General features: G+C 29.9%; 1 protein-coding gene and 1 non-coding gene across 2 annotated transcripts; one reads left to right on the top strand and one right to left on the bottom strand.

Moving 5' to 3' along the window:
• Positions 1 to 1,473: 1,473 nt before the first annotated feature.
• On the top strand, positions 1,474 to 3,290 carry LOC114163384 (UDP-arabinopyranose mutase 3-like). The gene is made up of 4 exons (XM_028047692.1): positions 1,474 to 1,791; positions 1,888 to 2,138; positions 2,696 to 2,864; positions 2,946 to 3,290. Exons 1-4 carry the CDS (start codon positions 1,474 to 1,476, stop codon positions 3,288 to 3,290), a joined length of 1,083 nt encoding a protein of 360 aa, XP_027903493.1.
• A 1,066-nt stretch (positions 3,291 to 4,356) lies between these two features.
• TRNAD-GUC lies at positions 4,357 to 4,428 on the bottom strand. The gene has a single exon. It is a non-coding gene; the product is annotated as a tRNA-Asp (tRNA).
• Positions 4,429 to 21,731: the final 17,303 nt, after the last annotated feature.

The raw sequence follows: 21,731 nt of genomic DNA, 5'->3' as shown, positions 1-21,731 counted from the left end.
AAACCAACATAAAACTCACTTCATAATCCATCTTTCCAATTTCTTTTTTCCCTCAAACAAATATAGCCTAAATGTTTGTTACAAAACTCAATTTAAATGGTATTGATTCTAAGTAAATTTATCTTCAAGAATTAATTCTCCGTGAATTAAAAAAATACAAATAAGAGAAGACGGACATGTAGTTAGAAGATGAGAAACTGAGAGAAGTAAAGAATCTCTAAAATTAAAAACTAATCAAATAATTGTTGTCCATCTATTTAAATCATAGTGTATATATGTATGTTCTCTAATTAGCTGCAAAACGTGGACTCTAATTAACTTCACAATTATAAATATTCAAGCTAGTACAAGAAAGTCAAATAAATTTATTTTTTTCTCAAAAATTCAAAAATTCTACCTCAATTTTAAACAACCGTAAAAAATAACATACATTTCCATCAAATCAGATATTCATTTCAAAACGCTAAAAATGGAGAATCTAATGTAACTAAAATTAATATATAAAAAAATTATAATCAAAATAATAAACAAATGCCAAATTAGTTAAAATTATATAATTAAAACAATTATGCACATTGAATCCATGATTAAAAAGAAACAATTTAAAAAATGAAAATAAAACATATAAAAAGAGATTTCACTTTATAAAATATTTATTTTTTAACAAGAAATTCTAATTAACCATCTTTAGTAAATATTTATTAATTGAATTTTCTTTATCTATAATATTCAAATTAGAAAACCTATTTATGTGTCACTTATGCAATTTTTAAGACTTTCTTATTTTTCTAGTACATCACCACTAATTAATCACCTATCTCATCTTATAATTAAACAAAATATTTATAACTGAAACTAATATTGTAGAACCCTCCCAACAACAATAATAATTTAAACGTAATAAACACACAACTTTATTTAGAAGATGAAAGAATAGTTCTTTAGGTTAGTCATTAACTCCATAAAAAACATTTATGGTGCAAGGAGTTAATTTACTTTTAGGATACTAATTCATATTAGTTTTGGTATGAAACAGAGATGTAATAATACTCGAAGCTTGGAATTACATTATACTAATCATCTATTAAACATTTTACTTTTGTAAATAATTTCTATACGTATTAATATATTTATAATCCTCAAGAGTTTACAAAATTTTCAAACTAAATTTACATTATAGAAATATGTTGCTAAAACGAACATAGGCACACGTCTTATGATCACAAGCTAGCTGATGAACACTAACGTTAATTGGTTTCTCCTAGACAATGTTGACATTGTGAAATGACGTATACCACAAGGAATTCTTCTCGTAATTATAACTAATTAGCAAGTAAATTATTTAATTAAAGGGATATTTCCTTTTATATAAAATATATTTAGTTTTGGTCTACAAAAACCCCTCGAAGCTTACACCAACGCATTAGAAACAAAGACCACCACTCCGAAACAACGTTGTGGTTTATCGGAAAGATGTCGGAAACAGGAGCGACGGCGATTCTGAAGGAGGAGGTGGACATAGTTATCCCCACAATTAGGAACCTTGAGTTCTTGGAGAAGTGGAGAGCGTTCTTTGAACCTTACCACCTCATAATAGTGCAGGACGGTGACCCTTCTAAGGTCATCAAGGTCCCCGAAGGCTTCGATTACGAACTCTACAACCGTAACGACATTAACCGCATTCTGGGCCCCAAGGCCCACTGCATTTCCTTCAAGGACTCTGCATGCCGCTGCTTCGGCTTCTTGCTCTCCAAGAAGAAGTACATCTTCACCATCGACGATGATTGCTTTGTCAGTACAGTATCACCTTTGCTTTTTCTTAGATTGTTTGTTCATCATGGTCGCAGTATCACACTTTGTTCTTTGTTTTTTGTTTTTGTTTTTCAGGTTGCAAAAGATCCATCTGGAAAAGAAATTAACGCCCTGGAACAGCATCTGAAGAACCTTCTGACTCCATCAACCCCGTTTTTTTTCAACACCCTCTATGATCCATTCAGAGAGGGTACAGATTTTGTCCGTGGATATCCGTTTAGTCTGCGTGAAGGTGTTCCTACAGCAGCTTCTCATGGCCTCTGGCTCAACGTTCCTGATTATGATGCCCCAACTCAGCTTGTCAAACCCCTGGAGAGGAACACCAGGTACGATGAATATTTATTTGACCCGACAAAAAGTGAGTTTAGTGATACACGGACATATTGTCTTTCTGAATATATATACAAGGTTAAATATGTTTGTGTACGTATTAGTCTATCTTCAAAATTTTTACCAGAAAATTTAGTTCTTTTAACTAATTTTTATTAAGTTTATCTAATATTTCAAACGCATCTCATGATAATATTTGAATTATTTATATTGTTTTACATATTTTTGTTTCAATGTTAACTCAAATATTATCATAAAATGTCAAATAAATTTAACAAAAATTTGATAAATAGGACTACATCCACGCATTTCCAAAAATGAATGAATAAATTGGTATAAAATTTCGAAAAGGAACCAATTTCAAATTTTACTGAAACTTGAGAGATAAAAACATATTTAACCTTATATAATATTAGTCTTACACATATAAATTATCTAACGTTACTTTTATCCCAAAATCTTAAAACAATGATTTTATAAATCTTTATTTTTGTCCAATGTGTGATTTGGACTCACAATTTATTTCCAACAATGTATGATACACTTTTGTTAGGTATGTGGATGCAGTAATGACGATACCAAAGGGAACCCTGTTTCCCATGTGTGGTATGAATCTGGCATTCAACCGTGAATTAATCGGTCCTGCAATGTACTTTGGACTGATGGGGGAAGGTCAACCTATTGGACGCTATGATGACATGTGGGCTGGCTGGTGCATGAAGGTATTGTATTCAAAACATCATGTGTAAAAAGGAAACATTTTTGTTTGAAAAAATGAGCAGTGATTTATGATGTTGTTGTAGGTGATAAGTGACCACCTGGGACTGGGGGTGAAGACAGGTTTGCCTTACATCTGGCACAGCAAAGCCAGCAACCCATTCGTAAACCTGAAGAAGGAGTACAAAGGAATTTACTGGCAAGAAGAGCTGATTCCGTTTTTCCAATCTGTTTCTCTTCCCAAGGAATGCACAACTGCTCAGAAATGCTACGTTGAACTGTCGAAGCAAGTGAGGGCAAAACTTGGGAAGGTCGATGAGTATTTCAACAAGCTTGCAGATACCATGGTTACATGGATTGAAGCTTGGGAAGAACTAAACCCTTCTGGCCCACCAAAATCTGATGCATTGCCCAATGGCTCTGCCAAGTAACTTCTTCTTCTTCATCATCACTAGGATTTTTCTTTTCTCTTTTCACACAACAAATAAAATTTCATCGGTGCCATATATTTTTTTTAACGTTTTCTTCATCAGTTTCAAATGTAGCTTCTTACTAAACTCTGAAATTTGACAGCGACATTGTTATTGCTCTTGCTAATGTCTTCTAATTCCTGCCATTTGCACTTTCCTTGTTTTCTCCACTCTTTTTTCTATTATTATTATTTTTTAACGTTTTCTCCACTCTTTTTTAGCGTTATTTTAGGTTGGTATTTAAATTATATATTTCACTATTACATATGTGGACTTTCTTTATAAACATTTCTAAAAGAGAAAAAAATTGAATTAACTTTTCTATATAAAACTAAAATTACCTTTTATACAAATTACTTTATGAAAATTCTATTATATGATTTTTTAAAAATCTTAATTTTACCTTTTATATAATATGATAGCGTTATGTTTGGAGCGTTGGAGTGAACGTGAACGTGACATTGTTATAGTTTTTCTTGTTTTTGTTATAATTTCAGTTTTATTTTTTATTTTTTTGGCGTTTTCAACGTTTCCATGCATGTTCCTTGTGCCGTCGAATACCATGACGAGAAACTCGGCCGAAACCAACATTTTAAACTGAAATTTCTTATAAAATATATTATATTTCATATGTATTTTGTTTTAACATGTTTAATTAATGAGTCACTTCAATATCTTGTAATCTACTTTTTGTTAATGATGAGTCTTTTAAGAAAAAAATCACCGAAAAGATAACACATAGACCTGAGTCCAACCTCTGTAAAGAATTAAAAACATATATTTTAAAATCATAAATAAATTAGAAAAATATTCTATTTAATGCTATGAAACGATAGATAAAAGGAATTGTTATTTGAAAGATTGTTCACTATGGCCGTTGTTTTTGTGCGGGGCCTTCTTTCTTTTTATTTTGGGCTTTAGCTTACACTTTAGGTAAAGCCCAGCAATTATGGGCCGTCAGTAGTACCGAAGTCTCTTACAGAATTTGGTGAAAAGAAAACCAGAGAAATGCGGACAAAAAAGATAACGCCGTTGCCGGGGATCGAACCCGGGTCACCCGCGTGACAGGCGGGAATACTCACCACTATACTACAACGACTTATACATTTAATTAAGATATAAAAATAATTATTTTGAAAAACCTTTGTGAATAAAAATAGAGGGTCAAAATTACGGTAATATAATAAAATTTATTTCTGTTTTTAAAATGACTCACAATGCAATGCAGACGGACCTCGTAGCCAAATATCTAGAAGCTTAGATTATATAGCGGAAAGGAATAAAATAACTAAAAGTTTTATTATTTTCATAAAACTTTCGTATTTTTTTAGTAGAGATAGTGTAGCATTATTTTCATAAATGTTTTGAGTACAAACTTCATTAAAAAAAAAGCAATAGATAAATGTTGAAAAAGTAGAAAATATGAGGGAATCAATGTCATGTTGAATGTAAGGCTAAAATTATAAGCATACTGAAATAGAATTATGTTGAAATGAATGTAACGGAAATAAATTAGTTTGACAGAGTCTATGCTGAATAAAAATATATCAGTGTAACTTTTATCAGTTATTATATTATGGAATAACTTTAGTTGAATAAGGTGCCACCATCGTATTTTAGATACAACAATTCTTTAGGGTGTGGTATGAATACCCTAACAATATATTTTTGAAGGGTGTGAGTTTTGAATTTAAATTATACCTTGTTTTGAATAATACAACGTTATTTTCCTAAAAACGCAAAAGTAAAATAACGTTGATAGTTGAGAAAAACATGTTGCCCCCATTTTCAAACTTGTCTTGTACCTACCGCATGCAAATCATGGAATTCTGAGGAGCCTGCTTCATACGAAGACAAAAAGTTATCATCCACTATATTATGGGTAAACCCAAGAAATTATGTGAGAAGCAAGAAAAGTGTGAAAATTTCCCCTCCCACCAACCCCTTCTTTCAAATATTCAAAATAACAAAGGAATTGTTTTAACAAACATTTCCATAAACACAACACAAAAATAAAATAAATTAATATTTCTTTGTATTTAACTTGAATATAATCTAATTTATAAACATTTTCTCATATATATTTTTTTGTAACTTTCTGTTTTTTACTCCACTACTAAAAAAACTCATATTTCATGTCAATTTTTTTTTCAGTATACTTACAAATTATGTTATGAAAAAAAAAATTGTTGTCAATTTTTTGCAAAATATTTTGTATAAAACACTTTTTGTAACAAATTTATTAAGAAATACTTACCAATTTTATAATTTTGTAGGAAATAATTACTAACAAAGAAATTATCTGACAATTAAGATTTTTAGAAAAAATAGTAGGAAAAAACTTTTTCTTGCAAATTATTTTAACAAATTTGTAAAAAAAAATCTCATGTAATATAAGAATTTTTAGTAGTGCTCATACATAAACTAATTTCAACTCATATAAAGGTTAATTTCACTTTATCTCTTTTAATTTTTTTTTCTCTTATAAAAAGACTTACGAAAGTTTTTGTCTAAACAAACTCTTCTATGAAAACTTTTTAGATGGAAAAATATGAAAATAATGAAATAAACCTTTATACGAATTTTATAATTTTGTAGGAAATAATTAATTATGAAGAAATTACCTGTCAATTAAGTTTTTTTAAAAAAATAACAGGATTTTTTTTATAAATTATTTTAACAAATTTGTAAGAAAATTCTCATGTAATATAAGAATTTTTAGTAGTGCTGGAAGATTAACTAATTTCAACTCATATAAAGGTTAATTTCACTTCATCTCTTTTTATTTTTATTTTTCTCGTATAAAAGGACTTACGAAAGTTTTTGTCTAAACAAACTCTTCTATGAAAACTTTTTAGATGGAAAAATATGAAAATAATGAAATAAAATTTTTCAAAAGTGTAAATTAGTCTATACACATATTACAAAAAAAAAAATCAAAATCTTAAAAAATAATTAATATGAGAGAACTTCTAAAAAGTTCGTATAAACTAATTTTAATTTTTAGAGATATTTACTGTATTTTTTTTTCTTTCCCATAAATTATTACACAAAATTTCACTAAAACAAAGTGGAAAAGGATTCCTCGTTTTGGATATCATAAACTTTATGCTTTCATTTAATGGAGAGTGATGCAGTCAAAATCAAACCTTATCTTCAATGCCCTAGCTAATCAAAAATCATTTTTTGTAAACATCGGCTATAATTAAGACAGATGTTAATCTCTTTAACCTCTCTCTCATTCAACTTGTTCTCTGAGATACTAACATGAAGAACATGGCTTCAACTTGATCATAACTATAAGGGGACAAACCCTAATAATAAAATATGCAGAAATGATGAACATTTTTCCCTGTTATGATAGATCTTGGATGAGACACAAGGAATCTATCATGCAAATAGAAAATGTGTATTAGGAAGCAATGACAGAATCGAGATGATGAGGTTAATTAGATCCGACCAAGCGAAACATCATCAACAATTTTTGGAATTAGATACGAATATTTTATTGGATATAAGTACTTTCTTATCACTGGGTGCAAGCATAATTCATAAGAAAACATCATCATATTTATCACTTTTTTCAGAAAACAATTGTTGTTCGACACGACTGCATGTAGGAGACAATAATTTCCGAGTTCAACTCATGTTTTCGTAAAGGAAAATTTGCATGGTCTTAATTATTGCTGACATGAGATAAACAACAGGTAACTTTCTTTATTTCAAGATAAAAGAAACAAAAACAAGTGACTCCAGATAAAAAGAGCTCATAAGTCTCTTATGAAAGGGACACTAGGTTTTTTTTTCTACCCTTCTTCTTTATTCTATACAAAGTGTAAACGATAGAAGATAGAACGGTATTGTGGTCAAAGATGCAAAGGGATGATAGTGGTTGAGTTGAGAGTGGATTTTTATCATATTTTAAAGTAAAATTTTATTTTTATTTTATATATAGTGAAGATGAAAATTTCTTTTCTTCTTCTTTTTATCGAAAAACTATCCGACTTCATGTTCTTTTAGTGTTTTAAATGTTAATTAAATGATTCTTTATGAAAAATAAAAATCATATCAAATAAAACATTATATTGCCAAATATTAAACATTAAAATGATACATACTTTTTTAATGTTAAATATCAAAGAATTTATGACTAAAAAAATATCAAATAACAATATTAAATAATAATAAAATTTAAATAATTATATAAAAAGAGTAAAAATAAATAAATGTGTGTTCTAAAATAAATTATTAAGAAAATATATTTAAATTTTTAGATTACTTAATAATATTAAATGTGTTTTAATAATTTAAAACATGAACGTTATAATAATGGAGACAAGTATTATAATGAATATGATAATGAAATAAAATCGATATGTACATTCTCGTGTTCATACCTAATTTAAAAATTATATATATTATATATACTCATATTCATATTTAGTTAATGTAAAAATTCTCATCAAAATTAAAATAAATTCAAATAATACTCGAGATATTCATTTGTTTTTTTAATTATGATAGAAGACAATAAATTAAAAACTTATTACTTCTATTAACCAAAAAAGATTGTGATAAGATGTTACATGTAAACGAAAAATATCCTTGATACTTTTCTAACCTAATTTTATCATCTTGTGATTAAATTTAAATTAAAATATACTTTTATGAAAAATATTTTTATACTAATGATTAATCATTAATATGATAAAATTATTAATATTTGTATATTGATCTTTGTAATATTTATCAAGTGCCCTTAAAATTTGAGTGTTAGAAAAGTTTTTTCCATATATGGAAACTTCTTAAAGTTAATTTTTGTTCACCTTTAATTTGTCTCTGGATGAAATAAAATTCCCCAGTGATGTCTTTTCTTCTTTTACACGCTTTTTGACATAAGGTACATTTGAATGATTTTTTTTTTTAATTTCTCAAAAACATCCAAGCCTATTTTATTTATCAAAGTAGACATATTTATTATTAATTATTAGAATTTCGTTTTTAGGGGTGAAATTGTGTTCTTCCTTGGTATCATCATAGTCGAAAAACAGGTTTAAATTTATTAATTTTTCAGGAATCAAGTTCAGACCTGTGATTTGTTTTAAAAGAATAAGAAAATAAATAATTTAGTGAAGAATTTATAAAAATGAAATAAATAACCAAAAATACTTAGACATTTTCTTTGAGTTTTTAAATAATAAAAATTAAATTAAAAATAACTTAAATAATAAAATAAAACAATTTAATGCCTGAAACTAATTTAAAGAAATTAAGAATAAAAATGTTATATAACAATAGTAATTTAAAAAATGATCCAACATAAAACTATTACATATTTAAATAAATTATTCAGGGTAGTTTAAAAAATAAAAATATATCAATGAAAATAATAATATATTATTAACTGAATAACTAAGAACAATATAAATAGTTTCATATGATAAAAATAAAAATATATTTTAAAATTGAATAAATGAATATTAATTTTAAATTGATTAACATTTTTATATTATATTATTAATATAAATTAAAAATAAAATTAATATGTAATTAATAAATTGTGAATAATATATAATATGTGCTGTGAAAGTAAATAAATATAAATTCTAGTGTTGAAATAAAATGTAAATATTATATAAGGTAATTGTGGTAGACATTATAATTTTATTAAATAAAATGAAACTCATGTTTAATTTTTTTTTATAACTCATGTTAGATATCACTATTTACCATGACATTTTATCTATGCTAAAATAAAATAGTAATATCAAAACATTGTAGAGGATCAAACGAAACTCGTGTACAATAAAATACATAGCACATTTTCTTCGAAAAAATAGCTAAAGAACTTTAAACATAGGAAGTTTATACTTGTTATAAAAAATCAAGAACAAGCCAAGATGACATAGCCTAGATGACATAATATAATACCATTTACAATAAATTTTATTTTCTAATCTTAAAGAAGTTAACTTATAGAGCATGATGATTCCCTTTCCTAAAATTATGAGAACACTTAACATCATGTTATATTTGTAAGAGTTGTAATTTCTATAATGATGTTTAATACTACAATAAAAATGATGTCTATTACATGTCAAATTTGTTCGTTGTTGTTATTCTTTAAGTAGTGGTTGTTGTTGGAAATTAGTATGAAAATGAAAAAAATCGTATGAATTTTGCACACTCATATGATGATACACATTGTAATTTGGAAAGGGAGTAAAGGATATGGTAGGTTGATGAAGTCCTTAAAGTAAAGGGATTACATACATAAGCCAAATTTGAACTCTAAAATTTTATTACAAATAAATTTGACATCATACATGTGAAAACATAAGTTATGATTGAATAGTGTTTTTTGAAATCTTTTCACAAATGTTTATAAGATAGGAATGAACAAACAAAATTTATACTTGACAAACAACTTGTCAAGTAATTTTCTTAAGAATATCAACTAATGAAGATCATCAGATACACCTTTAAGTTTGTCACAGGTACTATAAAAAATGCTTCTCAAAACTTGTTTTTCTTAAGACTCTCCTTCTGAAGTTAGATGAAGATCAATAACATGTTATGTAAAAAGATAAAGGATAAGAAACATTTTCCCAAGTTATTTAATATTGGTTTGTTTATAAATAACATACTACATCCAATTTTTGATCATTTGATTGAGCTCCACTAAGAAGACTAATGATACATAAATACAAGTGAGTTTTATTTTCACCTTAACCACTACTAGCTAAACCAATATAAGTATTATTTGAACATGCAATCACTACTAGCTAAAACTAGAGTATTGTTTGAAATGCAACCATTTATGGCTAAAAGCTTAAGTATTATTTGAATATCAACTACCCTTACTTAACCCACTGAGTATTGTTCAAACCCATTACGTATTGTTCGAAGTACAGACAATTTTGGCTAAAACCAAGTATTCTTTAGAATATAGGAATACAACCACACCTTTAGCTAAAATTGCACCATTCTTAGCTAAAATCAAGTATCATTTGAACAACAACCACTCATGGCTAAAAACACTAAGTATTCTTTGGACCACAACCACTCATAGCTAAACATGACAATTGTTTGAAAAGCAATTACTCCTAGCTAAAGGTTTGTTGAATAAGGGAGTGATATAAAATATCACAAAATTTTGATACCTAGATAAAGAGAGGTAGCATCTTACGATGTATACAAGGTTTAAGCACTTTATAAGTCTTCTATTTGAACCTGGATTGTTCTTGTGGACATCTGGGCACTAAAAGATTTGAGCAATGAAATTGACAATATTTTAGAAATTTTTGATTACTTATTATGTTTTCTTCAACTCAGAAGGTTTAGTTAAATACAAAATGTAGAAAATAGTTGTTGTGAATCTTTTTATTCACATTGAGTTTCTCTACTTCAATTCTTCTTGTTTAGAGTCTTGTTTGTTCAACATGAACATAAAGATGAATCAAATGTGCTTCAAGAAACATTAAATGTTTTCCTCTTATTTAAGCAACATCGTGATATATAAGATGACTTATCATGCCTCATTAGAAAACTTTCAACTAAATTGAAGAAAATAAGAAGACCATACAAAGTATATAGTCCTTCCATAGTTGACATAGGAAGTTCAGAATGAGCATTGGTGTGAAACAACTTTAGCTCATTCTTTAAAAGATGTTTAACATTGACTTGGGCTTTGTTCTTGGTACATATGAAGATGAGAACATTCTTCTAAACAACTCATATTTTTTTTGTTAGTTGCAATGTTAGCTTAAAAGACCATGTGCATGCATAGAATCTAATAAGTATTTTGCTTATTAAATGAAGCAAAGAGAAAATGTATGGCCCATCAAACCAATTATATTGGTCTCAGATGATTTGTTGTATATAAATCTTGTATTTTATAGTCGAAACATATTCATGCTTTATACTTTTATGTTTAATGACACTTGATAAAAAGAAATAAGGCCTGATGGTTTCCTTTTCTAACAATATCATCTTTTCTAGTTGATGCTTAACAATAAAGTTTAAATACATGTTTTCATAAAGAGAGTCAACATATCAAGTTTTCACAAAACAAATTTTGGAAAAACTCAAATTTAACAAACACTTATTGTAAGATACAAGTTTTACGAAATTTCAAACGTTTCAACACATTGAATTTCATTAGATCAAATCGTATCAAGGAGATATAATCTTAATATGTTTGAGAACAAATACAATGTTTGAAAAAAAATAACAAGAATTAGACTATATAAACCAACCTTTTATATATATTGTATAAAATGAACTTAAACCTTGTTATGGTATCGTAGCATGCGGAAGCACAAGATCGTGATAATTGGAAATTAAAGAGAAGTAAGTAAAAGAGCAAGAGAAATAACACACAAGGATTTACGTGGAAAACCTCTTTTGAATGTAAGAGGAAAAACCACGAGACGATAATGAACAAAGTTCCACTATGAAAAAAAGAGTACAAAACTCTTGAATGGGAACAAGAATCCTCACTAAAATACACTCAGGTGTATATTACAAAGTGTGTCTCTGTAAATGTTTTTTATATTTTTTCAAGTCATGGAGATGTTATTTATAGGCTTCAAAGTTGAACCAGTCAATAAGCCATATGAAGAGTCTTCAGAAACTGCACTAGTAAATAGGCCATATGAAGAGTCTTCAAAACTGAACCAGTAAATAAGCCATATGAAGAGTCTTCAAAACTTAAGCAGTAAATAATTAATAATTAGTGCTTAAGTAACGTGTGGTATTAAGAATTAAATGAGAACCACATATTCTAACAATCTCCACCTTGGTTCGAATTCTACAAGTGTTTCATCGTCCGATAAAGCCCCAAAGGGCATTCAAGTGCTGTATAGACCAACCAAGTCCAAAAAATGTTCAAACTTGGTAATTGGAAGCGGCTTGGTAAGCATGTCTGCTGGATTCTCAGAGGTGTGAATCTTTTCAACCATAATTTCTCCAACAACAACAACATCTCTAATAAAGTGATGTTTTATATTGATGTGTTTGGTCTTGTCGTGATAACGATTATTCTTGGTTAAATGAATAGCACTTTGGCTATCACAAAACACAGTAAGAACTTTCTGTGTTAGACCAAGTTCATTTACCAAACCTCGGAGCCAAATAGCCTCTTTCACTCCCTCTGTGGCTGAAATATACTTTGCTTCGGTTGTAGATAATGCAACAATAGATTGAAGTGTTGCTTTCCAACTGATAACACTATTACAGAGGGTAAAGATGTAACCTGATAGAGATCTTCTTCTATCAAGATCACCAGCATAATCTGAGTCAACATATCCTACAAAATTATCAGTTGTGGCCAATTTTTTGTCAAATACCAAGCCAACATGAGAAGTACCTTTTAGATACCGAAAAATCCATTTTACAGAACTCCAGTGTTTCTTGTCGGGATTATGCATATACCGGCTTACCATGCTAACAGCATATGCAAGGTCTGGCCTGGTGTATATCATGGCATACATAAGACTGCCAATAACATTAGCATAAGGAACATGTGACATGTACTTCATATCTTCCTTTGTATCTGGGCAAAGATCTGAGGATAACTTGAAATGTGCAGCAAGTGGAGTAGAAACAGGTTTACAATCATTCATATTAAACATATCAAGTACTTTCTCAATATACCTTTGTTGAGATAAAAACAATTTACCAGCTTGACGGTCCCTGCGAATCTCCATACCAAGAATTTTCTTTGATGCACTAATTCTTTCATTTCAAACTCATTGCATAGTTGAGTTTTTAATTTCCTGATAGAAAACTTGTCACGTGATGCAATTAACATATCATCAACATATAGTAACAAGTATATGAAAGATCCATCTTGGAATGTTTGAAAATAAATATAGTCATCAAATTGACTCCTGCAGTAACCTTGCCCAATCATGAAAGAATCAAACCTCTTGTACCATTGCCTAGGTGCTTGTTTGAGGCCATATAAGGATTTCTTCAAACGACAAACAAAATGCTCCTTTCCAGGAACAATAAATCCCTCTGGTTGTTCCATGTAAATTTCTTCTTCCAGCTCTCCATGTAAAAAAGCTGTCTTTACATCTAGCTACTCTAACTCCAAATCAAACAGAGCAACAAAAGCAAGCAAAACACGAATGGAAGTATGACGAACAACAGGTGAGAATGTCTCATTAAAGTCAATACCTTCCTTTTGATTAAAGCCTTTAACGACTAGTCGTGCTTTGCATCTTGCATTTTCAACCCCGGGAATGCCATCTTTCTTCTTATAGATCCATTTACACTTTAATGGTCGCTTGTCTTTAGGCAGTTCTGTCAGAGTCCAAGTATTATTTTTATAAAGACTCTGAATTTCTTCATTCATAGCCCCTAGCCACTGAGAAGACTCAGCACAAGAAACAACTTCAGTGTAGCTGACAGGCTCAACACCATCATTTACCTCTTGCGCAATTGATAATGCATAGGTAGTTAAATAATCATTAGTGTATCTGGCTGACTTTCTGATTTGTCTTCTAGCTCTATCCCGAGCAATAGAATAATCATCTCCTTGTTGTTGAATAGGAGAAGTGGTTCTATCATCACATTCACCATCATCATGATGATCATTATTGGATTCATTTGTAGAGGAAGATGGGACATCAATACCAGGAACTGCAGATTTGAATTCAAACTCCACCTTCTCATTAGAACCCTGTATATTACCTGTATTGGTAGAAGAAGACACAAAAGACTGTTTTCCAGAAGATAATAATGCATCCTCATTAAAAATTACATCTCTGCTAAGAATTAGCTTTCGAGACTTTGATTCAGAGCACCATAAACCTAGAAATATGCACTCAATAGCTCTTGGAGATAATTTGCCATTATTAATGTGCATATGCAGGACATCCGAAAATTCTTAAATTAGAATAATCAACAGGATTACCTGACCAAATCTCTTCTGGAACTTTGAAGTCGAGTGCTAAATGTGGAGAACGGTTGACCAAGTAGCATGCAGTAGATACTGCCTCGGTCGAAAGATCATGTCGATCCCATAGCCCAGCATTTGAGAGCATACAACGAGCTCTCTCAAGTATAGTCCTGTTCATTCGTTCTGCAACACCATTTTGTTAGGGATTCCTTGGAATGGTTTTGTGTCTAGCAATACCATGATTTGTGCAGAACTCATTAAAGTCACCACTACAAAACTCTAATCCATTATCTGTTCTGAGCTTTTTTACTTTCTTCCCTGTCTGAGTTTCAACAAGAGTTTTCCACTTCTTGAATGTGGGGAAAGTCTCATTTTTATGTCGCAAAAAATAGACCCAGACCTTACGGGAAAAGTCATCAATGATAGTCATCATATAACGACGTCCTCCATAAGAAGGAACTTTAGAAGGCCCCCAAAGATCAGAGTGAATATAATCAAGAATACCTTTTGTATTGTGAGTTGCTGTAGAGAAACTAACCTTTTTTTGTTTCCCAAAAGCACAATGTTTGCAAAACTCCAACTTACCAATGACATGCTTACCAAGATATCCTTGCTTGCTTAGAAGATGCATGCCTTTTTCACTCATATGGCCTAGGCGCATGTGCCATAATTTAGTGACATCATTTTCAGTCATAGAAGATGATACAACTACTGAACCTGTCACAACAGTCCCTTGCAAGACATATAAGCTTCCAATTCGGTTAGCTTTCAAGAGAACAAGAGAACCTTTTGATACCTTTAGAACTCCACCTTCAGCTGAGTACTTGCACCCGAGAGATTCAAGAGTGCCAAGTGAAATTAAGTTTCGCTTTAATTCGGGTATATAGCGAACATCAGACAAAGTCTTGACGACACCATCATTAGTCTTGATCTGAATTGTACCTATTCCTGCAATCTTGCATTGGGCATCATTACCCATCAAGACAACACCACAATCAACAGATTCAAAAGTAGTGAATAAGTCCTTATAGGGACACATATGAAAAGTACATCTAGAATCAAGGATCCACTATGTTTTACTCCTCTTATTAGAAGAGACAACAGACAAAGTAATGTCACCGTCAGAGTCAGCTTCAATATTGGCAGATTCAGGGGATTGTGTGGCTTTTCCTTTTTCTTGTTTTTCTTGTTTTTTCTTCAAGATAAAACAATCAGAAATCTCGTGTCCAAGTTTCTTGCAATAGCGACATAATTTGTTGGATTTGCGTCCCCTATACTTGGATCTGAACTTTTTGTCACTTGTACTCCTTCTTTCTTGAGTTCTACCTCTGACACTTAAACCCTCACCCTTGTCCACAAAATGAACTTCAAGATCAAATTTTTCTTTGGACAATAAATTAGATTTAACATCTTCAAAGGATAAGGTATCATTATTTCCATACAACATAATTTCTTTGAAGTGTTTATAGGTAGAAGGTAGAGAGACAACCAACAAAACAGCTTTATCTTCATCATCAATTTTAATATCAATATTTTCCAGATCCAAGAGGATAGAATTAAACTCATTAATATGAGATTGAATAGGAGTACCTTCAACCATTCTAATGGTATATAAGCGTTCTTTGAGACGAAGCTTGTTTGCAAGGCTCTTGGTCATGTATAAAGACTCTAACTTTAGCCATAATGCAGCAGTGGTTGTTTCATTTGCTACTTCACGGAGAACCTCCTTTGATAAAGAGAGTTGGATTGATGATAGCGCCTTTTCATCCAACTCCTCCCATTGCTAATCAGTCATGGAAGCTGGCTTATTTTCTATTCCATCTAAAGCCTTCTTTAACCCACTCTGGGTTAAAACGGCTCTCATTTGGACTCGCCAAATAGAAAAACTAATCTTGCCATCAAACTTCTCAATGTCAAATTTTGCAGACATTTTGGAATTTCCAACTAAGAGCTCTGATACCACTTGTTATGGTATCGTAGCATGCGGAAGCACAAGATCGTGATAATTGGAAATTAAAGAGAAGTAAAAGAGCAAGAGAAATAACACACAAGGATTTACGTGGAAAACCTCTTTTAAATGTAAGAGGAAAAACCATGGGACGATAATGAACAAAGTTCCACTATGAAAAGAAGAGTACAAAGCTCTTGGATGGGAACAAGAATCCTCACCAAAATACACTCAGGTGTATATTACAAAGTGTGTCTCTGTAAATGTTTTTTATATTTTTTCAAGTCATGGAGATGTTATTTATAGGCTTCAAAGTTGAACCAGTCAATAAACCATATGAAAAGTCTTCAGAAATTGCACTAGTAAATAGGCCATATGAAGAGTCTTCAAAACTGAACTAGTAAATATGTCATATGAAGAGTCTTCAAAACTGAACCAGTAAATAGGCCATATGAAGAGTCTTCAAAACTTAAGCAGTAAATAATTAATAATTAGTGCTTAAATAACGTGTGGTATCAGGAATTGAATGAGAACCACATATTCTAACAAACCTCTTCAAGTATTCCTTTGTATTATTCTCTTTCTTCTTCATTTCCTCCCCTTTAACACAATCTCCCTCTTAGCGTACAATTTAGGGTTTAGGTTCTCAACCTGCAAACCAGAGACCTTAGTTGTAGAGTATGGGTAGAACACAAAGGTACAAGTGGATAAAGTCACTGTAAACATTGTCGAATGCACCTCTATCATAGTTCTTAACTTATAGTTGGAGGAAAGATATTTTCTATTCATAAAAAAGAGGTGTGACGACTCATTTGCATTTTGGGGGATTTCTCTTTTGGTATAAGTCCACTAGTATGAGCAATAAAGGATTTGTTTGTCAAATAGATGGAAGTAATACAATATCCACTTCTCTAGATCTTTCCCTATAAGAATTTTTAGCATTGAAGGGATAAGAGCATTCATTTTTATAAGGTTGAATAAATTCTTTACCTTTATATGCATTTCAAGTAAAGTAAATGACATACTTGTTAAGTTTACGACAATGATTATTTTAATGATGTGCGTTTGAATGTAGGCACAATCTTAAAGATCTAAGAGAAAGAATTATACACATGCGAGAATTTTTCCGTTCTTATCCATGATTTAATTTGATTGTAACTCATTTTTTTTTTATATTTTGAAATAGATATCTTATTGTTTTTGTGTTTTTAACACTTTGAATGTGTGATTTAGTTTCTCTTTTACTCACAACATTTTCCTTTCGGGGGATCCATAGAGAAGTTTGTTTACATGTTTCCACCATAGTTTTCTTTTGCTTAGAAGTGAAAAAGCTTAAATGAGGTGAAATGTGACCACTCATATTTTGTACATATATTTATAGTTTTATTGTACATTGAAAACATATATTAAATGTTTTACTTTTATTTTTTAACTCATTTCTTTTTAATAGTTGCAATTCAATATATATATATATATATATATATATATATATATATATATATATATATATATATATATATATATATATTCAGCTAATATGGCTTTTGTTTACTGGTTCAAGATTGGATTTTACATTTTAAGGATTTGAAAATAGATATATGATTTTTATGTTATTTTCAATATTTTTTAGAAAATAAAATAGGTTTATTGAATTTTGTAAAGAAAATTTTCCTTAATTTTTGTAATTGAACTTATGATTCTAATTGGAGTCCACCTTTGCCATGTATATTTCAGATTTCATGGTATATAAATAGTTTAAATGTGAAAAAAAAAGTATTTAGTTTTCGGTCTCCGAAATTTTCCCTTAATTTTTTTTTCTTTTTTTTCCACTTAATTGTCGGAATTGCCTATTCCTCTTCTTCTCTTATGTCCCCATAGCAAGATCCCCACCCATTCACAAACACCATTTCATAATTTTTTTTTGCTTACTTTGTCTTTGTTTTTTTTTTAATTGTTTTGAATATTCTTTTTTGGGATTTGGTTGATAACCAAGATTTTTGCCTTTTTTCTTTTTACCCTTTAATTTTGATACCGAATTTGGCGAATCAAAGTGGTGAATGTTGAAATGAAAAAGACGTGACACCTAATTTGTCATTATGGAGTGTAGCTACTCAGCCATGTATGTACCTATGCGTCAATGAATACAGAGGCTCAACGATATTATTACCTTAACTTGTTCTTGTTGGAAAATATTGCACTATCGAGCTGCAATCACAGTAAAGAAAACTACGAGTCATTAAAATAATGCAACACCTTTCTCTCCATGTCTTCACTCTTCTTGTGTCTATGTTGGTGTTTGTTTATGGGTTGCTGTAAGAGCCTTTGCCTCTTTTCGACACGACAACTTCTCCGTACATGTGTACTCCTAGGAGCCGCAGCGCTCTGTGTCTTTTATGCATTAAGGAAAACAATACCACCCGTGATATTTGGAGATTTAATGCTTTCTCAATAACTGTTATTAAATTTAATATTTGTAAATATTAATAAATTTATTTATTTATATTTATTTTTAGTGTTAGGCATCGACTAAAAATATTACTAATAAGAATTAAAAGAGATCTAATTTTTTTAGTTTACAATTCTGGGAAAAAAGAATTTAAAGTCTTCTAACAGAGTAAGAAAAGAAGATGGAAGAAATCAAGGTCAAATCCATGAATTTAAGAAACAATTAAACAAGTTAGTCACTGAGGGGAAAAAAAGGCTTGAAGCATCTAAATGTTCATTTAGAGAAGCAAAAGATCGATTACTCACTAAATTTAAACAAAATGGCCTTGGATCATTCTGAAAAATGATCTCGGTTATCTATCATCAACTTTCATCTAAATGCAACAAAGTCGACGAGGACTAAGAAACAATATCAAGATTTAGTTATTCAAAATTTTACAGATTTAATTTTTTTTTATTTTGACATTCTCCACTTTCTTTACTTCTTTTTTGTAATTTTGAATTAATTTGGTGCATTTATGGTTTATATCTCTTTCTTTAAATATTGTTGTGAGTGTGATATTTTACCTGAAATGACGCTCCAAAGTTCAATAATGACATGTCATTGCATGAAACAATTTATTAGAAACTAACATAAAAACAAAAACATGGGTGTACCAAACCAAATAGACACTAAAAACCTTATAAAGAAAACCTCCTTAAAAGAGAATTAAACAAAATGAAAATTGAGTTAAATATATTTTTTTCCTCAACAATAATGAAAAATTGTAATTAGTTTCTATTTAAAACTTTGATTTTGTTTGGTTCCTTATTTTTTAAAACAATGAATTTAGTCACTCATTTTCAACGACGTTAAATTTTGTGCCACGTGAAAGAAAATGTTCCACATAAACATCTACATTGTATAAATTGTTTATACGTGTAGTAACAACCACGTGTTGAATTTTATTTTATTTTTGAATAAAAATGGAATTTTTCTAAAACATTGAGTTGTACAAGAGGGTACTTGACCACCATCTTCTATGCTTACCAGTGTTACGGGTTATTGTGGATTTCTCCTCTAATGGAAGAATTGGTGGAGATGAAATTATTTTTGTGATGGTATATTTTGTGTGGGTGTTGGTTATGTAGAAGAAGATGAGGAAGATGAAGATAGGTTGAGAAGGAGCTGAGAAATTATGGAGATGGTGCAGAAATTGTAAAGGGAAGAAGTTGCCATATGTGTGCCCTCCCATACAACTCCATGTTTTTAGAAAACTTTAATTTTTATTAAAAATAAATAAAAGTCAAGATGTGGCTGCCGCGTGCCAAACACATATAAACAATGTAGATGTTTACGTGCAACGTTGTTTGCCACGTGGGACAAAATTTTACATAGTTGGAAAGGAGGAACTAAATTCATTGTTTTAGAGAGTAAGGGGACCAAATAAAATCAAAATTTCAAGTAGGGATCAAAAACATATTTAACCTAAATTAAAAATAAAAGTTAATATCTACTATAAAAAAAATCTAGACTTATAGCCGAAGGAAAAAAAAAATATCAAACCAACGATATTCTAGTCTTTCATTGATAAGCTTATAAGTACTTAGTATTTTTGTTGTAGTTTTCATCCCAGAAGTGCCCTTGATCGAAGTTTCAAGTTTCCCTGCATTTTCACACAAAGATCTATCTCATTTCGTTTCATTCTCGACACTTAACCAATCCAAAAATTGTCTACTCGTGGGTGAGTCTAATTTCTCGCTAGGCGAGAATTACGTTAAAAATCAAGTCCAATTGCTTAGACAACTTTGAAGTCTTCCCTAATCTTCCATTTTCCTATACAATAACTTAATAAAAAGAAAAAAATCCTAACTAAACAAAACACATAACACTTAATGACTTCCAACAAAATAACACAAAACATATGAAATAAAAATAAATAAGAGAGCTTAATAAGCTTAAATACTAAGTATTTATCAAGCTTATCATTCATCAATCCCAAATTCGTAAGCTTATTTGCACAATGATTTCCTTCATGAAAAATATGAGTAACTTTAAACTTCATAGCATCACAACTCTTTATTTATTTTCTCCATGTACCTCTAAAAAATCATGGAACAATTTGATAAAAAGAAAAGACTTAACACACCAACACACACTTATATCCATCGGTCCAGGAGATATTGATAGCCAAAATCGCACCTATAATTTCAGCATATAAAGAATTTTGAACACTTAAATATGAAGAGAAACTGCCAGCCTCAAACCCCTTTAAAAAGGCCTTCATAAGCAGCATGACTTGGAAAACCTTTAGCCATTTCATCCATGTTAATTTTTATCCACTCCTCATTAGGAATCTTCCATAGAACTTATATAGTAAATGAATATGATTAACTAGAGTACTACCTCTGGATTTAATAAATTGAATACGATCAACAAAAGAGGAGAATGGTCTACCAAGAAAAGCTTTGTTGCAACCAATAACATATTTGCATGGCAATATTACATTCAAGGAAAATGTGGAAAATGCTATAGTCCTTGAGGATCAATTCATGGAATCAAAATCAAATAAGTTGAATTGAGTTTCAAACCATTTATTTATTAGCTTTGAGTTTATTCTTATCTTCTAAGATGGCAAATGAACACATCCTATTTTGATAGAAAATTCCTACATTGATTGGTACAAATATGAAAATGAGGTAATACCCATTTTTTTAATTGAGTATGAGGATGAAGATGTGTATGAATCTATTTGCCTCATTGCCCTTTTCATATCCATCCTAATACTTAATCTCATTCTTATGACCGTCCCCTTTTAAACTAATAAAATACTCATAGTGTATTAGATAGCCTAATGTGTTTGTGTATATTATTCTCTTAGGTTTTAGTTTTGTAACTTTTTTATTTTCTTTTCACTATACACTTTTACCTTTTCTTTTATAGTTGTTTGAATTGTTCTATATCCATAAAATTCATACACATCTTCAAGGTACTTTTCCTTTTATTACATCCTTGATTACACTTTTTTTTTGTATGGTTATGTTCAAATAGTGTATTATTAATTTCAGTGAATTAAATAATTTTTAAATCTTACATTTAATTATTTCTACTTTTTTCTTA

This window comes from Vigna unguiculata, chromosome 9 (genome assembly GCF_004118075.2).
Source record: "Vigna unguiculata cultivar IT97K-499-35 chromosome 9, ASM411807v1, whole genome shotgun sequence".
Taxonomy (NCBI): domain Eukaryota; kingdom Viridiplantae; phylum Streptophyta; class Magnoliopsida; order Fabales; family Fabaceae; genus Vigna; species Vigna unguiculata.
Note: the sequence above shows the minus strand (reverse complement) of the source record. Positions and strands in the feature narration are given on the sequence as shown.